The sequence below is a fragment of the Trichechus manatus genome, unplaced genomic scaffold (genome assembly GCF_000243295.1).
Source record: "Trichechus manatus latirostris isolate Lorelei unplaced genomic scaffold, TriManLat1.0 scaffold00067, whole genome shotgun sequence".
Taxonomy (NCBI): Eukaryota; Metazoa; Chordata; class Mammalia; order Sirenia; family Trichechidae; genus Trichechus; species Trichechus manatus.
The window spans coordinates 1,869,446-1,894,902 of NW_004444003.1; the positions used below are offsets into that span (position 1 = coordinate 1,869,446).

The 25,457-nt window shown below is 37.2% G+C and overlaps 2 protein-coding genes across 4 annotated transcripts in view; one reads left to right on the forward strand and one right to left on the reverse strand.

Moving 5' to 3' along the window:
* DCLRE1C (DNA cross-link repair 1C) overlaps nucleotides 1-12,867 on the forward strand; it is a 70,676-nt gene extending 57,809 nt beyond the window's left edge. Inside the window, 4 exon segments of the mRNA XM_023734336.1 lie at nucleotides 2,638-2,726; nucleotides 5,295-5,389; nucleotides 11,698-12,662; nucleotides 12,665-12,867. Coding sequence (XP_023590104.1) covers nucleotides 2,638-2,726; nucleotides 5,295-5,389; nucleotides 11,698-12,662; nucleotides 12,665-12,697 — 1,182 coding nt within the window. The 3' untranslated portion in view covers nucleotides 12,698-12,867.
* A 639-nt stretch (nucleotides 12,868-13,506) lies between these two features.
* The window catches only part of SUV39H2 (SUV39H2 histone lysine methyltransferase), a 32,396-nt gene continuing 20,445 nt past the window's right edge, over nucleotides 13,507-25,457 (reverse strand). For 2 of the 3 annotated variants that reach the window (XM_004379669.1, XM_023734338.1), the window contains exons 2-5: nucleotides 24,206-24,877; nucleotides 22,209-22,355; nucleotides 20,593-20,722; nucleotides 18,796-19,477 (exon numbers count right to left, since the gene is read on the reverse strand). In XM_004379669.1, coding sequence (XP_004379726.1) covers nucleotides 19,371-19,477; nucleotides 20,593-20,722; nucleotides 22,209-22,355; nucleotides 24,206-24,874 — 1,053 coding nt within the window. In that variant the 5' untranslated portion in view covers nucleotides 24,875-24,877 and the 3' untranslated portion in view covers nucleotides 18,796-19,370. Of the gene's footprint in view, nucleotides 18,697-18,795; nucleotides 19,478-20,592; nucleotides 20,723-22,208; nucleotides 22,356-24,205; nucleotides 24,878-25,457 lie in introns of those variants that run through there. The other variant, XM_023734337.1, reaches the window with a different exon arrangement.

Genomic DNA, 25,457 nt, shown 5'->3' on the forward strand with positions numbered 1-25,457 from the left:
TGGATGCCTTTATTTCTTTTTCTAGCCTAATTGCTCTGTTGCCAGCAGTTTTTGAAGAAATTAATTTTGATGGTGTACTTGAGTTAATGTTTTGTTTATCAATTTATCTAGAAATCTTAAAGTTGTTATCAAAGCCCCTTCCTGGTGATATGTCCTTGATTTGGCATCTGACTCCTGTCAGTGTCCCTTGCTGCTGATCTCTTAGTGGCTGAATATTTTTTCTGTCTCAGCTACAGAAGGGCATCCATTCTAGACAAAGGGTAGACTTGACGTTACTTTTCCAATCAGTACCAGTTGACGTCATGTTGATTCTGACTCATGGCAACCCGATGTGTGTCAGAGTAGAACTGTGCTCTATAGGGTTTTCAGTGTCTGAGTTTTTGGAAGTAGATCGCCAGCACTTTCTTTCAAGGCACCTCTGAGTGGCTTCAAACTTCCAACCTTTCGGTTAGCAGCCGATCACATTAACCAGCCACGTTTGCACCAGCCAGGGACTCCCAATCAGTGCTATTCCTATTTCTCTTAGCGCGTTAGCAGCTGAGTTGGAGGAGCATGATCCTTCCTGGGATTTTATAAAATCACTTCCCAGTAAGGAAGCATTTCCTTGTTACTTGAGCAGAGAGATGAAGCAGCTTGCCTGCCTTCTCTCTTCCCACTCTCCTTAGGTCAGAGCTAGTTATCACACACAGGGTCGTGTGACTCCTGAGCTCTGGTTGGCCATCTTCTTCCACAGTATCTGGTGAGAGGGAGAGATGCTTTCCTGAAAACTGCTGCAATTAGCAATCCTATATCCAATACGGAACCCTGGTGGCATGGAGTTTAAAGTGCTAGGCTGCTAACCGAAGGTCAGCAGTTTGAACCACTAGACAATCTGTGGGAGAAAGATGTGGCAGTCTGCTTCCGTAAAGCGTACAGCCTTGGAAACACTATAGGTTGCTATGAGTCAGAATCAACTTGACAGCCATGGGTTTGGTTTTGGGTTTTGGTATATCCTATATAGAGAAGGTGTTGAACTATATATACCCTTTGCTGTCAGATCAATTCCGACTCATAGTGACCGTATAGGACAGAGTAGAACTGTCCCATAGGGTTGCCTGGGCTGTAATCTTTATGGAAGCAGGCTGCCACATCTTTCCTCTGCAGAGCAGCTGGTGGGTTTGAACTGCTGACCTTTTGGTTAGCATCCGAACACTTAACCACTGAGCCACCAGGGTTCCTTTTAGAACTATATTGAACTGTATTTAGAAACCTTGAATCTCACTTCCTCTCAGGCTAAATATGACTGTTTCTTTAGGGCAGGCATCTGACTGAAGGGCATTGGCTTGTCTGGGGCATGTACAAGTGAGTGCGAGTGCCCATCTGTTGGGTGGCTCTTATCTCCTTGCAGGCACTTCATGTCTGAGAAGAAAAAATGAATCATTTCTGGTGTAGGCTTGAACTTACTTTTTTTTTCTTCCCAAAACCTTAGATTTCTGCCAGCCTCAACTTCAGATTGGTTGTGCAAATCAAATAGGTGGTGGACAGGTCCATAATGGTTTCTATTTGTATGCCTACCCTGAAATCACAAAAGAAATGGTTTATGAATAATATCTAAAGAATAGATCTTCCTGTTCTTTCTCCTGTCTTAATTAAAATAGTCATTTGTTTCATATAAAGTTACTGATAATTCTGGGGTTCCTGCCACTTTTGATGTGTCCTTTACTTAGGTTGAATACTAATATTTACCTGTCCCCCAGTCTTCTTTTCTGCAGAAGGGAATAAAAATGTTTGTGTTGTCGTCATCAGATTTCTAATGGATAATTTTGTTGAGCATTTAAACATGTGCCAGGGTCCGGGTTAAGCACTTTGCATACATTGTCTGATTTATACTCTTAGATGAAGACTCTAAGGTTGAGAGATTATAGTAACTTGACCAAGATCACCAAGATCTAATAAGTGACAAAGCTGAAATTTATCTGGGTTGTAGAGATGTTGTGAGGAATAGTGACAGAGTTCCTCTGTTTAGCATTCTGAACTTTGCAGAAAATCAAGGTACTCATGAAATGTTTGCATGTAATTGGCCTCGCTTAGCTTAGATTAAACCATTAGAACAAACCAAGCAACCTTGAAAATACAATCATATTGCTAACAATTATTCGTTGGAGGAAAGAAATGCAATTCTAGGACCTTTTTTTTCTGTGTGTGTGTGTGTGCACTATAGTTAATAAAGACTCAGCTACATTCTAAGTCACTTGAAAGGGATTTGTTAAATATCAGTGTGTGACCTTCTTGAACAAGAAACTAATGTTATGGGAAAAAAAAAAATACAGAAATTTTGAATCCCATTCGACAGTGATTCTTGTCCCTCATTGTGGAACAGAATCACCTGGGGAATGCTTAAATATACTGAGTCCCAGGCCCCATTGTTGATCCGTGTTGAAAGGATCTTTGGAGGTGGGGACTTGGCGTTGGACATTTCTTTTTCTTAAGGGTTCTTAAGGGGTGCAACTCCATGTGCAACCAGCATTGAGGACCACTGTGCTAAGAGATTGCTTCTGCTCTTTATATTCCTTTGTGTTGTCTTCCTTTATATGCTTCTCTGACATCCATATTTTTCACCCTAGAGATAATTGATCTATTTTATTTCCCTTCTTCTAGATTAAAGATTTCTTGAGCTACATCCGTCCTATGAACGCATATGCAAATGTCATTCCAGTAGGCACAACTATGGATAAAGTTACAGAAATGTGAGTAGTTACTGCCTGTGGAACTTTGTCTTCCTTTTATGGCTCTTGGCTAGGAATCAAAGGATCATTCTGCCTGAATGTTTACAAATCTAGAACCTGTTCCTGTTTTGATATTTTTGAACTTACATTTATTTCTGTTTTTGCCTTTCAGTGCTTCATTTAGTTCACAGTGTAGCAGAATGTACAGGTAGTATTGTCATTTTGTCCTGAGTTGAATCCTAGCTCCACCATTTACTGACAGTGTTGGGCAGATCACGTCTCTGAGCTAGTAATTTTTAATTGGCAAAATAGGAATATTCATACCTACTTGTTGGGTTTTTCAGAGATTTGTAGATAATATATGGAGAGCACCTAGCACAATGCCTAGTAGGTGATTAGTTAAAGGTATCTATTGAATGAATAAATGAACTCAAAGGAGAGGTGAAATAGCAATCATAGGTCCCTTTTGCTACTATCATTTTTCACCTCTTCTTTGAATTTCATTTATCCATTCATTAAATATTTCTTTAGCACCAACTATAATGTTAGGCACTGTGCATGAAATCCTAGTTGACTAAGATATGCTCTCTGTCCTTAACAGAACTCAGAGTCTCGTAGGGAGGGTGGATGTACACTGCAGCATACTGTATGCAAGCTGCTATGGGTGCATGTTGGAAGGGAGTGGCCAGTTAGGCCTGGTAGTCAGGGAATCTGTCTCAGAGACTGTGATGAGGACATATAGCACTAGGGTTTCAAATGATTATGGAAGATGCAGCTTAGGAGCTCTGGAGAGAGGTGTGCGTTGGAGACACAGATTGAGGAGTTGGCAGTACAGGTGACAACTGAAACCATGAGGGTAGAGGTATAATAGGTATAATCACTAAGGAGAGCATGAGAGTGAAGAGAGCAGGGTCCAGAACTCTGGGCAGCACATTTAAGGCAGGAGCAAGGAAAGGGGAGCTGGGATAAGAGACAGAGTGGTCCAAACAGTAGAACCAGGCGAGGATAGTAGTGTGGCGGAAGCAAAACCCATTGCTGTTGAGTTGATTCTGACACATAGTGACCCTATACGACAGAGTAGAACTGCCCCATAGCGTTTCCAAGGATGTAATCTTTACAGAAGCAGACTGCCACATCTTTCTCCCGTGGAGCAGCTGGTGCGTTTGAACTACTGACCTTTCAGTTAGCAGCCGAACGCTTTAACCACTGTATCACCAGGGCTCCCATGGTGGAAGCAAAGGAAAGGGAAGATAGTGATCATTGGTGTCAAATTCTTGAGAAGCCAAATAATATAGGGATTATAAAGTGTCCCCAACTTAGTAATTAGATCATTTGTGTGCTCTTAGTGAGGACAATTTCAGTGTACATGTGAGTCAACAGCCAGTTTCGCTGTCTGAGGAACGAGTAGAAAGTGAGGAAACGGAGGATACTGAAAGTAGTATATTCTTTCAAAAGGAAAAGTTACAGACCAGATAGTCACTGGAGGGAACAGAGTTTAGAGGTGTGATTGTAAAATAGCTGAGGTTAAAATGTGTGTTATGGAACTAAACTTGAATGTACATTGAATATGTATTCAAGTTTAGGTGCTTGTTAAAATGCAAATTCCCCCATCTTTCATTTTTATCAGGCAATTCTGTTGTAGGTCTGTGGGGGAGGAGTGGAGAGGTTGAACTGATTGAAGAGAAAAGTGGTCAGAGCAGGTTCTGGAGGAGGGCAAAAGGGATGGATCCAGAGAACACACACAAGGATGTAAAGTGGGTGTGACAATAAATAAGTTCCAGCATGGGACCTTGATGGCTTTCTTCAAGTGGGTATGTTATATATAACCTTAAAGGCTTCTGAGGAGAGTCCCTTGGTGGTGCAAATTGTTAAGTGCTCGACTACTAACCAAAAGGTTGGCGGTTCAAACCCACCCAGAGGCCCCTCGGAAGAAAGGCCTGGCAGTCTGCTTCTGAAAGGTCAGAGCTTTGAAAACCCTATGGAGCAGTTCTACTCTGCACACATGATTTGCCATGAGTTGGAATCTACTCAACAGCAACTGATTGGTTATTTTGGTATTTAAAGGCTTCTAGAAATGGTACAAGGAAACAGTTGGCAGTGAGGCCCTTGAAAAGGGGTAGGACATGCTCAAGTCTTGTTTCTGTGCCCTTTTATATATTATCTCCAGTGTGTCTTAGCTTTCAGCCTGTGGGCCTCTAGAAAGAGATCAAATTTGTGAGGTTCTTACCAGATAAAGTAAACCCCATTAAATGGGGAAGGGGAAGCAGCTAGCTTACGCTGTGCTCCCTGAAATCCAGAAGATGTCAATTAAGAGTCTTTTAGAATAGGGACCTGATTTTCTCCATTACAAGAGCAAAGATCCAAGTTTTGCTGGAGTCTGCTGAAGATGTTCACCAGGCTGTATTTAAGTGCTTATATTTACCACTTCATTATATTGAAGCAATTTTTAATTTTTAAACATTGCTTTTCAGTTCTTAAAAGTAATTGTGTGATTTCCCCTGTGGTCAAGTCTTTGTTATGTTCATAAATAATATTTGTCTTCCAGCAGCTTTCCAAAAAGGAAAAACAAGATATTCTGATTTATTTCAGCTTAAAGCCTTTATGCCGATCTTCCCAAAGCACTGAGCCAAAGTATAAACCACTTGGAAAATTGAAGAGAGCTAGGACAGCTCACCTAGACTCAGGTAAGAGGGATGGTCCTGGGTTCAGAGCTGTGGGCTTCCCCGCAAAAGACTGCTTTTCAGGGTGCTGTGGTCTGGTGAAGCTGCATTGGGCAGAGGTGGATCTAAGACCCACAGTAACCCGAACACATCACACGGCTTCAGGAAGTGCTTTGCGTTTCTGTCTTCAGTCTATATAATCAGGAGTCAAGTTTAATCTCCTTCATAGGTTAAAATAAGTGGCAAAGTGAAGTGTACATGTATAGTATTCTGAACTTTCTAGAAATATGCCCTATGATTTGTACTGGCCATAAGGAGAAGCTGTTATCCTTGGACATTTCCTTCAAGATAGTAAATGCTGACAATGGAAACTCTTCTTGTCATCATTTCTTATCAGATTGATCAGTAGTGCTTATACAAATGGATTTGCTTACACAAATGTCTTTTTTCATTGTTGTCTTAGGCTGGGTTTTCTAGAGAAGCAAAACCAGTAAAACGTATAAATATATAGAAAGACAGATTTATATCAAGGAAGTGGCTCATGTGGTTGTAGGAGCTGGAACGTCCCAAGTCTGTGGGTCAAGACAAAGGCATCACCTGATTGACGCAGCTGCAGGGGCTAGTGGCCCAAGATCAGCAGGTCAGAGAGCAGGGCTCTTGCTCACAGTTTACAAAGATCGATGAATCCCAAGATTGGCAGGCAAGACCACAGGTAAGCTGCTAGCTCAAGTCCCAAGAACTGGAGGTCAGATGAACAGGATCCAGCTGCAGGATCCAGAGCGAGCAAAAGCCCATGAGCCTTGCCAGAATGTCCACTTATATATTTGATGCGGGCCACATGCCCAAGGAGACTCCCTTTCAACTGATTGGCTACTCACAGCAGATCCTATCATGGAGGTGATCACATTATATCAAATCTCATCATCCAATGGGATTGGTCATTTGTGTATCTTCTTTGATGAAATGTCTACTGTGATGGTTAACGTTATGTGTCAACTTGGCTAGGCCATGGTTCTCAGTGGTTTGGCAGATATTATGTAATCATGCTTCATTTTGTGACCTGATGTAAGCAGCCAATCATTTGAAAGCCAGTCAGTTTCTTTGCGGGTGTGGCCTGCATCCAGTATACATGGATGGTCTGGCAAGGCTCTCTCCGGATCCTGCATACTACCCATCATCTCTGACCTCTGGTTCTTGGGACATGAACCAGCAGCCTGCTGCTTCACCTGCAGATCTTGGGATTCACCAGCTTCCAAAACCCTGTGAGCCAGCACCTGACCTGCCGATTTTAGATTCATCAGCCCCTGCAATCATGTGAGTCAAGAGAAGCCTTCAGCCTGACCCATGGATTTGGGACTTGCTAGCCTCCACAACTATGTGAGTCATTTCATTGAGACAAATCTATGTATACTTACATATATACACTTCACTGGTTTGCTCCTCTAGAGAACCTAGCCTAAGACATTTTGGTACCAAGAGTGGCTCTAAAGGAACAAAATCATAAGAATGTGAGTTTTCTGAATTGGTTCTCCAGTCTGGCTAGTCTTAAAGATGCTGATGATTTTGCCTCCAGTAGTAAAGAGAGCACTGCTAATCCATGGTGTGAGGTGGCAATAGGAATATGTAAACTGTTACCACCAGTGGATCAAATATTAGTGAGAAACAGGCTGTGATTGCATATTTGATACTTTTCTATTATTTTTGTCAGGATGAGGCATACAGGGAGGCTTATTGGTTGGTCCTGCTTTTGCTAGACAAAGTGGTGAAAGAAGGAGATGTGCTCAGGGCTTCAGAGTCACAGCTCAAGTGCTGCACAAAAGACCTGAAAGTTGCCACTTGTGCCCCAAAAGAAAGCCTCATTTCTTGTAGTAACAGAGCTGATATTGCTGAAAACCAAACGCAGAATCTTATAGGAAGAATGGCTTAATTACAATGCCAGGTGAATTCCCAACCTCAAATGGTGTCTGAAGTTAAAGTGAGAGCATTAATTGGGAAGAAATGGGATCCTGAAACTTGGGATGGGGATACTGAGCCCCTAAATTCCATTGAATCACTCCTGCCAACAGAACCAGCCTTCTTATTCCCATCTGGAGATGGGAATAAGCTACCCTCCCCAGTAAAACCATTATCCCTTCCACCCCCATCTGATGAGATTAACCTAGCTGTGTCTGAAGAGCCTTTGTCTGAGATATTGCCTGGGGCGGCATCTGGGGCATTGATTGGGGCACTCGTTTTACAGGACATTGCTTAATGTCCCCGGGACCCACCCCTACGACTCATTTTTGCTTCTAGACCTATAACTAGACATAAGTCCCAGCTAGCCCCAAGAGATGAAGTACAAAGTGTGACCCATGAGGAGATACGCTACACTCCAAAAGAACTGCTTGATTTATCTAATATATACAAACAGAAACCTGGGGAATATGTGTGGGAATGGCTGTTAAGGGTGTGGGATAATGAATGGTGCAAGGAACATAAAATTGGATCATGCTAAGTTTATTGATATGGGCCCATTAAGCACAGATTCTTCATTTAATGTTTCGGCTCGAGGTTAGAAAAGGATTTAATAGTTTGTTTGGTTCACTGAAGCATGGATTAAGTGGTGGCCTACACTAAATCAAGTTAAAACGTCAGACCTGCCTTGGTATACCGTAGAAGAAGGTGTCCAAACGGCTTAGGGAAATTGGCATGTTAGAGTGGATTTATCAGGTTGGACCCACAGACCAGTTCATGGAGTGCCCAGAGGACACTCACGTTTCACAACAGTGAGGAGCAAATTTGTGAAGGGAACCCCAGCATCCTTGAAGACTACGTGATTGCTATTTTATGTAAGTCAGATTTGACAGTGGGAACTGCCCTAACTAAATTCAATTAACTACAATGGGACTGATTGGACCTTGTAGTGGTAGGGACCAAGTGGCGGCACTCAGTTGACAAAGACAAGGTGGGCATGGTTACTATAATGGACAGTGGAGTCAAAGCAGTAATCAGAATAGTCTGACTTGTATGGACTTGTGGCATTATCTGTTTAGTCATGGTGTCCGTAGGAGTGAAATAGATGGGAAATCTACTATTTGATTGATCTGTACAAGTGGAAGAATTCTAGATAAGTGAAGAGCAGTATAACTCTAATCGCCAGAATAGAGTCACAGCCCCTCAATTAATTCCCAGATTTGAGTCAGTTTACAGACCCACAAAGTTTTGGGTTTACAACCCCTTGAATGAAGGGGAGGCCAGGTCTCCTTGAGGAGGGACCTCACTACACTGCCAAAAATTTATCAAGTTAATCTTTCAGCCTTTCCCAAGGGGGTCTACGCCCTTTTACCAGAGTGACTGTTCATTGGGGAAAAGGAAATAATCCTTTTATTTGGACACTGGTTTTGAACTAACACTAATTCCAGGAGACCCAAAATGACACTGGCCCACTAGTCAGAGTAGGGGCATACGGAGGCCAGGTTATTAATGGAATCTTAGCTCAGGTCTATCTCACAGTGGATCCAGTGGGTCCCTGAACTCATCCTGTAGTGATTTTCCCAGTTCCAGAATGCATAATTGGAAGAGACATACTCAGCAACTGGCAGAACTCCCACATTGGATCCCTGACGTTTGGAGTAAGGGCTGTTATGGTAGGAAAGGCCAAGTGGAAGCCATTAGAATGGCTCCTACCTAGGAAAATAGTAAACCAGAAGCAAATATCACATTCCTGGAGCTACTGCAGAGATTACTGCCACCATCAAGGACTTGAAGGATGCAGAGGTGGTGATTCCCACCACATCTCCATTCAGCTCGCCTATTTGGCTTGTGCAAAAAAAAGATCTTGGAGAATGACAGTGGATCATCATAAACTTAACCAGGTGGTGACTCCTATTGCGTCTGCTGTTCCAGATGTGGTTCCATTGCTTGAGCAAATGAATACATCTGGTACCTGGTATGCAGCTACTGATCTGGCCAATGCCTTTTTCTCCATACCTGTTTGAAGGACCACCAGAATGAGTTTGCCTTCAGCTGGCCTACCTCAGGGGTATAGCAACTCTCCAGCCCTGACGTAATTTAGTCCGCAGCTTGGATCATTATATGTGTGTGTATGTGTATATATATGTATGTATGTATGTATTTTTTCACTTATAAAACATTTTATTGGAAAATTTGTTATTCTTCAATAACACCATTTTAATGGCTGTATATTTTGCATTTTGACATATAACTGTATATTTAATTTTTGTCATAATACGTTTAGGTTGTTTTTTACTTTTTACTCTTACAACTATTGTAGTGAACATGTACCTAAGTCTGTTTCATATTTCTCATTATTGGGTTAAAGTGTAGAAATTAAGGTGCTTAATACATATTGCCAATTTGCTATCATACCAATTGATACAAACATGGACCGTGTATGACAGTGGAAAGTATCTATGAATGATTTGACATTTTTCCCTTTTTTTCATTGGATTTAGGTGTTTTTATTATCAATTTGTGTAAACTCTTAAGGATTTCAACATTATCATACTTCTTGTGAGTTTTTCTCAGTGTTATATGCCTTTCCATTTTCATATTAAGACGTTTTAAATTTTTATATGGTTATAACAAAAAGAATGTATTTATATAATGTCAGTGTAAACTTCTAATAATATAGAAATGTCACTTGTTTTTCAGATACATATAGGTGAGATGTAAAAATGTTTTGACAGATTAAAGTATTGTACAACTGAAACCATGATACTGATATAGTCACTGATCCTGAAGAACATAAAACTGCCTTAGAGATAATACAAAAACATGTCATAAAAAGATACTAGTGGAACTGCTAAGGCACATAGATAATCCATAGCTTAAAGTAAAGCTATATCTTAGAGACTAAGATGATTCCAAATATAGTAGCTAGATACCTTAGTCACTGTAAGCCCTTTAGTAAAGCATAAATAGTTGCTTTTTAAATAATTATAAATCATAAAGGAATAGTGGACTTAAGAATTAGGTTCAAGTCCTGGCTCTGCCACAAACTAGTTTTATGGCCTATGCATTATTGTGTACCTTCTCCGGGCCAGTTTCCTTCTTGGTAAAATGGGAATTGCACAATAGTCTCTATGGTCCATTATTTTAGTGGCTTTTAAAATGTAGTGGTTACCTACATCCTTTATCACTGGGAAAATAGTGATCTTTTTAAGGGTATAAGTTAACATCAGATTCAGCAGAATAACAAGTTGCCATATAGATTGCTGTTGTTAGCTGCTGTAGAGTTGGCCGAGTCATGATGACCCCATATGTTACAGAGCAGAACTGCTCCATAGGGTTTTCTTAGCCGTAATCTTTATGGAAGCAGTTTACCAGGCCTTTCATATATATATGTATGTATGTATGTATACATATATGTATGTATGTATACATATATGTATGTATGTATATATATATTCAGCCTCATGAGTATCTAAATTCCTTTCTTCTTAGGTTAGGGGCTGTTAGAGGGCAGGACAATATTTACTGTGTCTTCCCCTCAATTCTGTGCCTTTACATTTTAATTTACAGAAATTTCATATATTAAATTTATGATAATTTCATTCTCAAGTCTCTTCATCTTAAGAATTTAAGTGAAATGGGTTAGTATACTCTATGTAGAATGCTTAAATAAAAATCAGTAAAATGTAGTGTTGACTAGTTCCTGACTCTTATGTAGCCTATTCAGTATTTTGGTTAAGGCTAATCTAACCTGTGTGTGTGCCCCAGCATCTCTCACAGCTTTGTGCCCAAAGTAGGTATCAGTAAAACTTTCATAAGAGGAAAACTTGAAGGAAAAAAGAAAAAAAACCTCGTCTTTTTATTAAATCAGCCAGCACAGTTTAGCATCTACTATTTGCAAAGCACACAGTTTGCAAACTTCTTTTCTGGGTAGTTTGCAGACCTAGCTGATGCACACAACCAGCTGCAGAACTTCAAAAACAAAACAAAATCAAACCATTGGGTCCCATCTTCAGAGACTGAGTTGGCAGGTCTGGAATGACATATACAGAGTTATTTTTCAAAAAGCTCTCCAGGTGATGCCAATGCTTAGTCAGGTCTGGGAACCACAGATAAAAGACATCGTGGCCTTATTTGGTGAACACAGATCTTACAGTCTCAACTTATTACCTGGCATTACAGAAACTTGAACGATGGTAATTACAGTGTTCAGAATATCCCAAGAATAAGGGGCCTTTTAATTTATCTTTGAAGAAGAGTGAACTCCCTATTCTTTGCAATTATAAGAATTAAATGCTACAAACTGGATTTTTATTAAACGCACAGACTGGCTGCCTTTGCATTTTGTTGCCTCTAAACCTGTTTTGTTTTTCTCACAGAGGAGGAAGATGATGATCTCTTTGATGACCCTCCACCAGTACCTTTAAGGCACAAAGTTCCAAACCAGGAAACTCTTCACCCTGAGGTCTTTTCAATGACTGCAATATCACAAAATCATGAGGTCTTTTCAATGACTGCAGTATCACAAAATCATGAGGTCTTTTCAATGACTGCAGTATCACAAAATCAGCCTGAAAACCTGAGACAAAGCACAGGATGCTTCAAGGAGGAGAGTATGCCAACCTCTCTTTTGGCAAACTTTGTAGATTGTCAAGAATCCAACAGTGAAAGTGAAGAGGAATCAGGCATCCCGGCTTCATTGCAAGGGGGGATGGATCCTGTAGCACTTCACCAGCAGAAGTCTGATGTGGACGTACCGCAGTGGGAAGTATTCTTTAAAAGAAATGATGAAATCACAGATGATGGTTTGGAAAATTTCCCTTCTTCCGCAGAAGCAGGGGCATCTCAGTCACCAAAGCTTTTCAGTGACTCTGATGGGGAATCAACCCACATCTCTTCCCAAAATTCTTCTCAGTCAACACACATATCAGAACAAGGCAGTCAAGGCTGGGACAGCCAAGCTGACACAATTTTGTTACCTTCCCAAGAGAGAAACTGTAATGATACTACTTCCTTAAACAAAGGTGGCTACAGACCAAGAATCAAAGGGAATATTCCTGCCTCCCAGCTGGAACAAAATGTACTTTGCCCAAAGGATACTTACTCTGATTCTAGAAGCAGAGCTCAAGATGTAAATATAGTTCCTGGTGTTGGAGAACCAACTACTATAAGTAGTGGGAAAAACAAACCTGAGGAAAAATGGTTGCTAAATCCTGGCACAAAGGCAGATTCTCAGAGCTCCTCTGATTTTGAAATTCCCTCAACTCCAGATGCTGAGCTACCTAAACAAGAACACTTACAATATTTATATGAGAAGCTGGCAACAGGTGAGAGTGTAATAGTTGGAAGAAAAAAAAAACCTCACTCTTAGATATTTAAAGAATCAAAATTACTTCATTCTAGAGCAACTGCTAAAAAACCTGTACAGAGAAATAATAGTCAAGATCACAATAAATAAAATCGAATACTTAGAAGTGTTCAGATAACCTAAAAGAAGGCAGGAAAGGGGAAACAGAGGAACCAAAAACAGAGGGAACAAAAAAAAAAAATGGTAGAACTAAATCCAAACCTATCAATAATTACATTAAATGAAAATGGTCTATAAGCACACCAGTGAAAAGACAGATTGTCAATGAAGAAAGCCAGAGACACAAGGAAAATACTAGTCCAAAGGACAAATGGACCACATGAACTACAGCCTCTACCAGTCTGAGCCCAGATGAACTAGATGGTGCCTGGCTACCATCACTGACTGCTCTGACACAGATCACAATAGAGGGTCCAGACAGAGCAGGAGAAAAATGCATAACAAAATTCAAATTCACAAAAAAAGACCAGACTTACTGGTCTGACAGAGACTAAAGGAACCCCCAAGACTATGGCCCCCAAACACCCTGCTAACTCAGAACTGAAGCCACTCCCAAAGTCCAAATCCTTTCAGCCAAGGATTAGACAGGCCTATAAAACACACATGAGGAACGTGCTTCTTAGTTCAATCAAGTATATGAGACCAAATGGACACCACCTGTCCAAAAGTAAAGAGGAGAAGGCAGGAAGGGACAGGAAAACTGAATGAATGGACACAGGGAACACAGGGTAGAAAGGGGAGAGTGTTGACACATTGTGGGGATCACAACCAATGTCACAAAACAATTTGTATATAAATTTTTGAATAAACTAATTTATGCCATAAGCTTTCACCTAAAGCACAATAAAATTTTAGAAAAAGAAGAAAGATTGTCAGAATGAAATAATAAAAAAAAAACCCCAACTATGTGCCATCTGTAAGAAACTCATGATATAGCTAGGTTATGATATGATATAGCTGGGTTAAAATAAAAAGGATGGAAAAAGATACACCATGCAAACATGAATTAAAAGAAGCCAGAGTGGTTATATTAATGTCGGATAAATTTCCTAATAATAAAATGTCAGTTCACCAAGAAAACATAACAATCTAAAATGTGTATACACCTAACAACAGTTTTTCAAAATACGTGACACAAAAACTGGCAACTGAAAGGAGAATGAGATAAATGCACAATTATAGTTAGAGACTTTCTAGCATTTCTTTCCCACCAGACAGAAAATCAGCAAAGATACAGAAGAACTGAACAACACCATCAACCAGCTGGCTCTCACTGACATTTATAGAACATTCCACCCATTAAAGGAGTCCTAGTGGTGCAAATGATTAAGTGCTCGGCTGCTAAAAGGCTGGCAGTTCAGACCCACCCAGTGACTCCGAGGGACAAAGACCTAGCGATCTGCTCCCGTAAGGATTACAGCCAAGAAAACCCTACGGGATAGTTCTGCTGTCACATGGGGTCACTACAGGTCGGAATCGACTTGACAGCACCTAATAAGAACCACCACCACTCAATAATAGCAGAATATATTCAACTGCATATGGAACATTCGCTAAGGGAGGCCATATCCTGAGTCACAAGTGAATGAATAATTTGGATCTATTTCAGTAAACTGACGGGTACGCGGAAAAATCAACACCTCATGTATCTCAAGAGACATTACATCACTTAAGAACCTTGTGAATACAGTGGTTAAATTAGAATAATTAGGACCTAAAAGAAAATCCTTAAGAATTAAATGGCTAAAGTATGTGTTCTTTAAGTCATTCAATTTCCCTAAAGTCCATCAATGGTGGGTTAGTTATGCTTTTGTATTGTTTTGTATGAGGATTTAATAAATTTTATTGATATTCATAAACATTGGTACGCTGATATTTAATAAAGGAAACAAAAGCAAATATTTTACTTAAAACAAGTTTAAATGGAATCACTAAAGCATACTTTGTAGATCAGTTAAACTAACAGAGACATGCATTATCATGATGTAAAAATAAGTATTATACCCACAAGACTAGGATTATAAGACTTAAAAGACTTATAAGTCAGTGGGAAAGGAGAACAAATTCGGCATTCAGAGGAACCAATGCCAAGAAGACCCCCAAAAGCCAGCCTTCTCATTTCTCCGAATGGGAATGTTCCATTCACAAGTGTTGGAAGCAGGACAAATTACGCTTGATGATAATAGCCCTTGTCCATTTATGTCTGGGGATGCTTCTTTCGGTTGGGGGGTGTGGGGTGGTAAAAACTAGACAGTGACACAAGCTTCAAGGTTTAGCTAAGAAATTGACTTACACTAGAGGAATGAGGGGAAGTAACTGACGTGTTTACTATGGAATAGGGCTGAGAGGAAGGGTGAGGTCGAGGAGCCTGGTTCATCTCATTTCTGACTGATCTTAGAGGAACATGCTGAGCCACACAATTTATATTACTCTACAGTAAGTTATTAACGTACAAAAGTAGAGACCGGTATGAAAAGGAATGTAAGAAAGAGTACAAGGAGGGTTTTTTTTTTTTTCTTCTTCACTACCCTAACGTCATCATTAAAGGAGACTCCTTTAAAGACTCCATTAAAGACTCCTCTTTTCTAGCTCAGCTGCTGATGTGAGATTATATAATGAAATATTTTTTTAATATGTGGCAATACAAACTCAGTATGATTGGGGCAGGACTACAGTTATGTCCACTCTGTTTTACCCATTTCCCCTCAGAGTTATTACATAAATTCAAAGTAAATAAAAAAAATCACTGGAACAAGTAGGGATTGGATGGAGGTAACTGGTTTAGTATCTAGCCATTACAGAAACCCAGAGAATTTTCATTTTTTATTTATGGCTCTACAAATTAGTTATACTTCATTATCATAAATCATTTAATCAAATATAACTATCCATTTGCATACATTTACTGACACTTAAGATTAGTCTCAGTATAGCTTATGATTCATTTTTTTCACTTTGCTGTTCAAAAAAATCTGTAAACATTCTTTTGAATATATTCTTAACATTTTATAATCACACTACCAATTTAATATTACATACTGCCACATTTTCATTGTTTTATGTGAGTCTGGCATATGATAATAGGCATATAATAAATGCTGGCTGAATTAATTTAAGGGCTGAGAACACCAGAATAGGCTTTGACCAACAAACATGTAATGATCACCCGAGGTTTTAAAGCAGTACTTCATAGTACAGAGTAATAATATATGGTGCTTACTTTGTGACTGTTCTTTTACCTACTGTACATCAACTCATTTAATCCTCACAACAATCCTTTGAGGTAGTTACATTTATTATGCCCATTTTACAGATGAGGAGATTAAGGCACAGAGAGGTAAGTACACAGCTAGTACCGGACAAAGCCAGGATTCAAACAGGCAATTTGGCCCCAGACTGTATGCTCTTAACTACTATGCAATAATGCTTCTCAGTAAGAGTATAAAAACAGTATTAATTGTAGTGGCTACTCAATTTTTTACTTCAAGAACTGTAAAGTATAAAAGGAAAAGTGAAGAAACCCAATGGCTAGCCACATATGCCTTAGAGAGGAGTCCCAGGACTTAAGATGTTTGTTTAAACGAATAGTGGAAATTGACTTCTAAAAAGTTTGGCTAAAGTTGTAGATTAAATGTTTTAAAAATAGTTACCCTGTTACTGTTAGCTGCTGTCAAGTCACCTAGCAAACCTCCAGTGACAGTCGGGTGGTAGCTGCACATGAAATGCACTTACTGGGAATCAAACCCAGGTCTCCTGCATGGAAGGCGAGAATTGTACCACTGAACCACCACTGCCTTAGGTACAGATTACTGTCTAGTAGCTGGATCATCTTGGGCATAGTAATGCTATTTAACTGGCCTAAGTCTGTTTCCTTAGGTGTAACATAGGGACAATGGCACCAACCTATAAAAGGCCTAAGGTTTGTTCAATGAATGTCAGCTCTGAATTCTAGAATTCCTTTGCATATGCAAGGCAGTACTTAGTGACAATATATTTAAGTACCTGGTGACTAATGCCGCTTTAAAATTTTCAGAAATATTTACCCACATTATACTAACAAAATGTAAAATTCTATACTTTAACATTTCAAATGTATGAACAATGACAAGGATAAGCTTTCTTAAAAAGAAAGTAACATTTAAAGGACTTGCAGACAAGCCTTTGGTTAATCTTATCAGCAAGTAGTCTGTAATACATCAGTATTTTTCTGCCCTTTTTTGTAGCCTTACTAAAAAATGACAGTCAAATATTCAGAAACAAAGCTAACATATAAATAGAACATCAAATGCCAAACTAAATTTATTTTGCTAAGGAGAAAGTGTTCAGCTATAAGAAAAGTAAGTGCAGTCTATATCTTGCATGTATCGGGAAAAAACCCTGAGATTACCAACTGTGTTTCACAATCCCTTTATGTAGATACTGAAAACAATGGTATTGATACAACTTGTACAGTGGATTAACTTACATTTTAAATTTGATCTAAATATTACCCTTGAATATTTGCTTTATATTGGACAGAACAAATTCTGACAACTTCAGGAAACTAAGGATGCTAAATGTTGACTTACAATAGTTAAAGCTCCTAACAGCTTTGTTTAAATAGTTTGTTATGTTACTGCTTAAGTTCAGCTCTTTAACAACGTAAGAGTAACAAAGGTACTTAAGATCTCAAAGGCCTGTTAAATTTCTATTAACAAGGACAAAAGTACAGGTTTACTGGAAATAGCCTTTTTTCCTTTGCCCTCCAGTTTTACATTTTTTAACACATAAAAATCAGATAAGATCAAATAACTAGAGAGTAAAACACTGACTTTTTAAAAAGGATGTTAAGATTACATCTTTAAATCTGTGAGAATTATAATTTGAAGCGTGGCAACTGGGAGCAACCGTAAGTCTGCGACCCTTTCTTGGCACTGACACTACATCACTAATTTTTCATAAGGAATGGCATTAAAAATCTATTTGCCTTAAGGCATTCTGCACATTTTGGTTAGTAGATATACTAAGGCTCCAAACATGTCAATTTATTCTACATTATGAGAGCAAAATCATGTGATGGAATATAATGAATAAAAGCATAGTTTCTCCCAAAAAAGGATTAAGGATTAAGAAGATATTTGAAGTGCTACATTCTTGAAGTCAGTTCAATTTTACCCAAGCTTATTTAGGCCACTAAAGCTTAGCGGAATGAGTTTAGGTAAAACTTAATTAAAACCAAAAAAAACCAAACCCGTTGCCATTGAGTCGATTGCAACTCATAGCGACCCTATAGGACAGAGTAGAACTGCCCCATAGGGTTTCCAAGGAGCACCTGGTAGATTCGAACGCCAGCAGCACTTAACCACTACACCACCAGGGTTTCCAAAACTTAATTGGGAATACTGAAAACTAAATTTATTTGCTGCATTTATCTTCTTACTGGACACCATGATTAGGAATCCCAGAATCAGAAAGAGATGAAAACGTAATTTTTCCCGACTGAGGCTTTACGATGCAGAGAAAATAAAATAAAAACCTAGTATATTGCATTTCAGTCTTTGTAGTTCAACTAATAAATGGTCTCATAATTCAGGCACACAAAAAACCTACTCTGGCCAACTCAAGTTAGCTTTGTTACATCTAAAAAATTCATATATAAAACAAGTTATCAGTTCAAAATACAGATTACTTTTTAAGAAAAGTCTGTAGGAAATAAAAAAATTAAATGTTGTGGAAAGGAAATGTTAAAACTGCCTGAAATACAGAAGATGTAATGTTAATGTACTTGTGTGAAACGCTATCACTAGGTACAGCTGTTCCCAGGGTATCTTGTTTTACTGTTTAGACCAGAGGTACCCAATACTCAACATGGATATCCTAATTCATGTTTTAAGAGGCGTCCTTAAAATGCTCCATTTCCCCTAACTAGCACTCCACAACACCCACCTGGTCCCACTGCTTCATCCTTTCAGAAAAGTATAATGGCTACGTATTCTGGACTTTTAGAGACGGCTTCTTGGAGATTTTTCATCTACAGGGTAAAAAAATCTTTAAGCACTAGTGGATCAGACACATACACCTCCATAAAGGCAAAGATTGCTTCAAAGTAGGAAATCAAGCTATACATTTTTTTTTACATTGAATTTTATGCCTTTAATTTTATACCATTCAGATGCCAATGTTTTAATGAAAAAAGTAGAAAATAGAGTATAAAAATTTGGTATCATCTAGTTGTCTCAAACACAAGTACAGCAAATATTAAGTAGGCAAATAGGAATGACAATACAACAACAAAAGTAGAACTTGTATATTTGTCTAAATTGAATTAGCCATTTCTCCAAGGTGTATGGCAAATTGAATATTTGATCTTAGCAACTGTTACATTATCAGTTTAACACCTCTCATACACTGAAGGAGGCATTTCTCTATTCACAGACTTAAGTATGTATATGTTGATCTGTAAATAGTTTTCCTTCCATGCTTGGCATCCAACCACTAAACATGTACACTTCAAATTAGTCTATGACCCTGTGTCCCTCTCTTCAGAAGCCTCAGTAATGCCTTTGGCTAATGTTTTGAAATATGAATTATAAATTAACATAGGCATAATCTTGATCATATGAAAAAATATTCCCAAATACTTGGTTTTTAAAATGTTAACATTTGGAAAAAACAAAACTATCATCAGTTCTATTTTCTGAAAATTCAGTTGAGGTAACCTCGGCAAGTCATAGCTCCACATTTGCACACAGTTCTGATCCTCTTTTTGGCTGGGCTATGGTCAAGAGAATCTGAAGATATATCTCCCAAACCTGATACACAGAAAAAGAAATATAGGAGAAACAGAGTCAAGATAATTTAGAATGAATTTCAAATTTTCAATTAGTTTTACAGTAGCTAGCAAGGGTGCTTATGTATTCAAGATCATTAGACTAAGTTAACTCCTAAAGAAATGTTAATTCTCCTTTGTATATATAAAAAGGAGCCCTGGTGGCTCAGCTGCAAACCGAATGATTGATAGTTTGAACCCACACAATGACTCAGAGGGAGAAAGACTTAGTGATCTGCTCCTGTAAAGATTTCGGCCTAGAAAACCCTATGGGGCAGTTTTACTCTGTCACATGGGATCGCTATGAGTTAAAAGTCAACTCCACGACACCTAACAACAACAACGACAACAATATATGAATAAATGTGAACGTTTAGAGACAAATCATTATGAATTGTCCTGAAAGGATAGTAAACCAAAAAAAAAACTAAACCCGTTGTCGTGGAGTCAATTCTGACTTATAACAACCCTAGAGGACAGAGTAGAACTGCCCCATAGGGTTTCCAAGGAGCGGCTATGGATTCAAACTGCCTTAGCAGCCGAACTCTTAACCACCAGGTCTCTGAAGGGATAATAATGTGGACTAATAAAAGGTAAAGTGTATCCTTTTAGCCCGTTTGTAAGAAAGGATTTCTAAATGATGAAACTTACTGGGAAAATCCAAAACACAATAATTCATTTTATACATTACTTAAAGAGTACATAATGTGAGCCAAGAAGTAATACGTAAAGGGGATCATTCTTAGAAAAACAAGGGAAAGAAAACATCCATATTGTCACAATAAAGGAAACAGAATTAAATATTCTATTTAAAAGCCAGATTCAGTATGAAAGGCTTATATTCAGGTGATTTAAATCGTATGTCTAATCTTTTGAATACCTATCTCTTAGTAAATATTCAGAAATGTAGGCTTATCATTTTTTAAATATAAATATTATGGTATTGAGTAATGATGTTATAATAAATAAGCTTCCAAAGGGAAATTCTGAAAAAATTCAATTTTTTTCAACTTTAGTACTGGTTTGGTCCAGGTGATCTAAAGTCTTTTCCTACTTTAATTAGATTCTTCATACTGAAACTATACTGAAAAACCATACCTTTCATTTGATAATCAAAAGTCAGCTCTTCTCCAGCATTTATGGTTCTCGTGGAAAATAATGCAATTCGAGGAAAACGAGTATCGAGGTTATCAATGAAAACATTGAACACTTGAAGATTTGGGTCACACTAAAAAGGAATATTAATACCCATTTAAGTAAAAATATGCAAATGAGTTCTTCTACAAGCCATAGAAAATCTTTAATTTCTCAGAGTCATAGTTTTTTAAATTCTGCTGGAAACTAAGTTGCTTATTGTTTAGAGGTCTTTGAGGTATTCACATTTAAAATACTGTTTTTACTCACAGAAAATCTCAGGCTTACTTAAAAGTAGAGAAAATATAATAAATCCTCATGTATCCACTATGTAGCTTTAACATGATTTAACATTTAGCCAATCTTGTTTCCTCTAGTCCCAACTTTTTATTCTGGAGAATTTTAATGCAAATACCAGGTAACATATCTTTTACCTTTAAATATTTCAGTAAGGCATGTGCTAGAACTAGAATAACTGGATTTAAAACATCAAATCAACCACAGAACTCAAATTTCATATTAAGCATGGAGTTTCACCGCTTAAACTTTTATGTGGAATTGTTTTATATTTTTATTACTCTATACTAAATTATGGAATATGAAAGAAGAAAGCTCCAGTGAATCAAACTAAGAAATCAAAATAACTAGTTTAATTAACTTTGAACAGAATATATCGATTTTTGGAGTACCTCAAATTTATCATTAGGAAAAAAATTCGTTGAAAGTTTAAGTAAATCAGAAAACTAACAGAGGATTGAGAAGATCCCCAACACTTAAATACTAATCATAAACAAGTTTCTTGGTATGAAATCCATCAGAAGTTCAACATGATCTACTTCCTTACCATAGTCAGATATATAGTTACTCTCAGAGACACATTTTCTTTATTATCCATAAAACAGAGATTATGCCAACCTCACAAGTCTAATGCTATACTATATACCTAGTACTTAGTAGGTGCCCAATAACTATTAACTTCCTTTATTTTTGGAAATAGTTTTTATAGAGTATAAGATTTGAGTGTAAGATTCTGGAGTTAAGATTCCAACTGTATTCTAAGTTTTTTTCAAACATGAATTAAAAATTAAGGAAGAATACCAATTTATAATTTAGAAAAATACCCCTAAATACTTCAATACTCTACAAAGTCTTAAATATAAAAATGTTAACATGTTTACATTTTAAGAGTTGCATATCCTAAAATGTAGCTGTGTTAAGATACCTATATAGTTGTGATTCTTAAATTTTTTACCTTTAAACTCTTCTGCTCATTAATTTCCTCCTCTGATATGAGAATAATACTACCTTATAAAGCTGGTGGAAAGTTTAAATGAAGTAACATATGTAAAGAGTCTTGTAAAATGCATAGTATTTGGTAGGCATCTCAATATTCATTTTTCTAACACAGCAATAGTACCATGACTTAAAAGAAGAGGCCCTCATATTAAATACCTTGGAAATGGAAAGCACTTTAAAAGAGTACATAGTTTAATGATAATAATTCTTGATACTATAGAAAAATAATTCAAACCTGTATTAAATTGGATTTTAGTCTTATTTATACTTTAAGTATTTCTTACACTGTGATTCACAAAATGAGATATATTTCCATATCGAGCTGCATCCACTGTGAATTCATCAGATTCATAGTCTAGATCGAAGAGATACGTGATTCCTTTGTTGTCATATAACTGGCCCCGTCTTTCAGCTTCTTCACTTGTGATTACCTAAAAGAAAAAAACTACAGTATATTACGTACTATTGCTAAACTGAAGAAACACTCATCCATAAATCTGCAAAACAATGGAAAACCAATAAACTTGAAAAATAATTTGCCAAGGCTTATTAATGTATTAATGTATTAATGCCTACGAATGTTTAAAAAGTAAGAAATTCAAGTGTCATCATCAAAACAAATATTCATACAAACTATTCTGGAAGAGCTAGATGGAAAGAGGTGGGACAATGAACGGAGGAGAAATGATGGTGCAAAAAAGTTATGACTTTTAAATGGGGTTTGAGACAACCCAACAATAAATGAGCAAAGACACTGCACTACTTTCACTGAAATCTATCAGGATTGCAAAAAGCTACACGACTATAGCTCTCTATAGGACATAACTAAATGCAAAGGACTAAATTTATACATATATGCTCAGAATATGCTCTAAAGGTATATATTTTCCTGTAACTACTTTGTGTGTAGTTACAGATGGAAATTTGTTAAAAATACAAGAGAGAAGATATGTTAAACTTGTAGTTAACGGCATGGAAAGTTTGATTTTGTAGGACAGGTTTTCATGAAATTCTATAGCTCAAAACCATCATCTATAGTTCTGCTCTTAAGAACACAGCTTCATTACATGCTCAGTTTAAGAAACCAAAAATGTCTGAAGTGATTCATGGTGTCAACCAAATTTGACTGCTGCATTAATTAAGCCAAAAAGGAATAATTTGATTGTACAAGACACAGTATCCTGAATAGTGATTATTATAATCTGCCACTTTTTAAAAATATTAGTATCAAAACAAAGATCTAATCTAATTTCAGAATTCTAAGATGAATACTGATTATAATTACAGGTGATCCAGTTCCAAATAACTAAAAACCAATCAGATTTGACAACTCCAGATATGCAGTCACACTTGTATTTTTCTAGTCATAGCTTAATCCACCATTCAGTGTGAGGCGTATGGTGTAGGGGTAAAGAGCATTGATTTTGGACCCTTGATTTTGAATCCTGACTCTTCTTTATTAGTGCGTGAGCTTGGGCAAGTTGCCCAACTTCTCTGTGCCTCAGTTTCCTTAACTATAATAATGGAGATAATAGCACTACCTCACAGAGTTGTTGAAAAGATTAATGAGTTAATATATAAAGTGCTTGGAATAGTATGTAGCACACAGGAAATACTATCTTATATATATATAAATTTTACATTTATACATATTTATATATATATTTTATCTGTAAAAAATAAGTTTTATCTGTATAAAAATAAATTTGTTAGTATTTGTAAGGCAATTTAGAGAACACACTTCCTGGTTCAAAGAATCTGAGCTATTGGGACAGAGTTTGGGTTTTCTTATGAATGGCAATAAACGCTTTTATGTCTATTTTACAATACTTGCTTATGAAGCATTGGTCTACTCTACAATATCTTTCATGTTGATACAAAATAGAGTTTTGCCAACTACAATGAACTGTTATTGGTCAAAGGATGGAGTAAATCACAACTTAAAAATTTCAAAGTGAGCATGTGTTTACATCTGATTTTCTTCTTAGGACTTCTTATAAAAATAGTGGTCCCATTTTAAAATATACAAATGCCAGTTACAATGACTATGAATGGGCATTTGTTGAAAGGTGACTATATCCATTTCATTTGTCATTATATATGTTTTTTGTTCATATACAAGTTTATATTTTTAACTGTGCCAGTGAACTCTTCTCCCAAACCTGAAAATGAATTTCCACATATCTGCAAATAGTATCAAAATGTACCAAACATTTATGTTACTGAGGTAAAAAGGTAACTTTTCAAAAATGTAAATCATATGCAGACAATTTGAACATACCTCTCCAACATATTCCATGACAAAACTCATTCTTTTAATCTTCACAAGTGTTTTTACACCCCAGCCACGGCCATTGCTAGTTCGAAAGATGCAAAGGGAATACTGTGTGCCTTTTTGTACAACCCTATTGGGACAATCAGGTCCACATTGACACCTTGAGTTGCATTCATAGATGGGGGTACCAGGTGGGATTTTAATTTGTTGGTTTTTATTATAAGCCAAAAGAACTCCAGCTTCAGCAGGACAACATTTCTCAAAGAAGCAATCTGTGCATGAACAACCAAAGGTAACTTCATTTACTAAACTGATTCCAGGAGCTGGTTTGTATTCATTAATGTAGTAGAAGTCCGAAGGTGGGCCCTCTAAGTCAACAGTATTTTCAACAAATATCATTCCTTTATAATTCTTTCTTCTGTTGAGTTCATCTTGCCATCTTTGCAGAGCTATCCTTTGTTTAGCCTTCTTTACAATGTATTCAGCAATGGCAGGTTTCAAAGCTTTATTATTGTCTTTAAGAGTTATTGCTTTGCCTTTCTTTACCTGAGATAAAAAATTATGCTTGTCATTAGAGAATTGCTGAAGTAGTAATGGGCACTTGAGATTTTGCAAAGGTTCCCAAGTATTTGTAGAATCTGGCCATCCTTTCCATTTTACAAGATAATATTCCATGTCCTTAAAATATAAAAGAAAATGCAAATCAGATTATGATAGTCCCAATTATTTAATAGATTAAATATTTTAAAGACTAAGGTATTATCATTTTTCTTAATACAGTTCAGAATATGTAAAGAGTCACAGCTTTCTAAATAGATTAAGTACAAATCATAAAAATAAAACTATTTTCCTTTATATTATATATAATATGTATAGAATTTAGATACGATATAACATGATTGACAATAGGCTAAAGAGTCTTATCTGGAAAAATAAAGATACTGAAATTTATGAATATTTTACTAAATAGTGATTAGGTTAAACAAAAAAGTATTTATTTTGATCATGGAAATAGGTGGTCCCAAGGCTAACAATTCGTGACCTTGGTTAGTGGCTTACTTGGCCAGGTATAGATGTAGGTATTCTCTAAGGTCTATAACTTAATGTTATACACCGGGTAGGAGGAAAGTTATATTTCATAACGTCATGGGCACACATCCCCTAGATGCTCTAGAGATGTTCTGTCCAATACAGTCGTTACTAGCCACATATGGCTACTGAGCACCTAGAATATGGATAATGGAAATGTGCTTTAAGT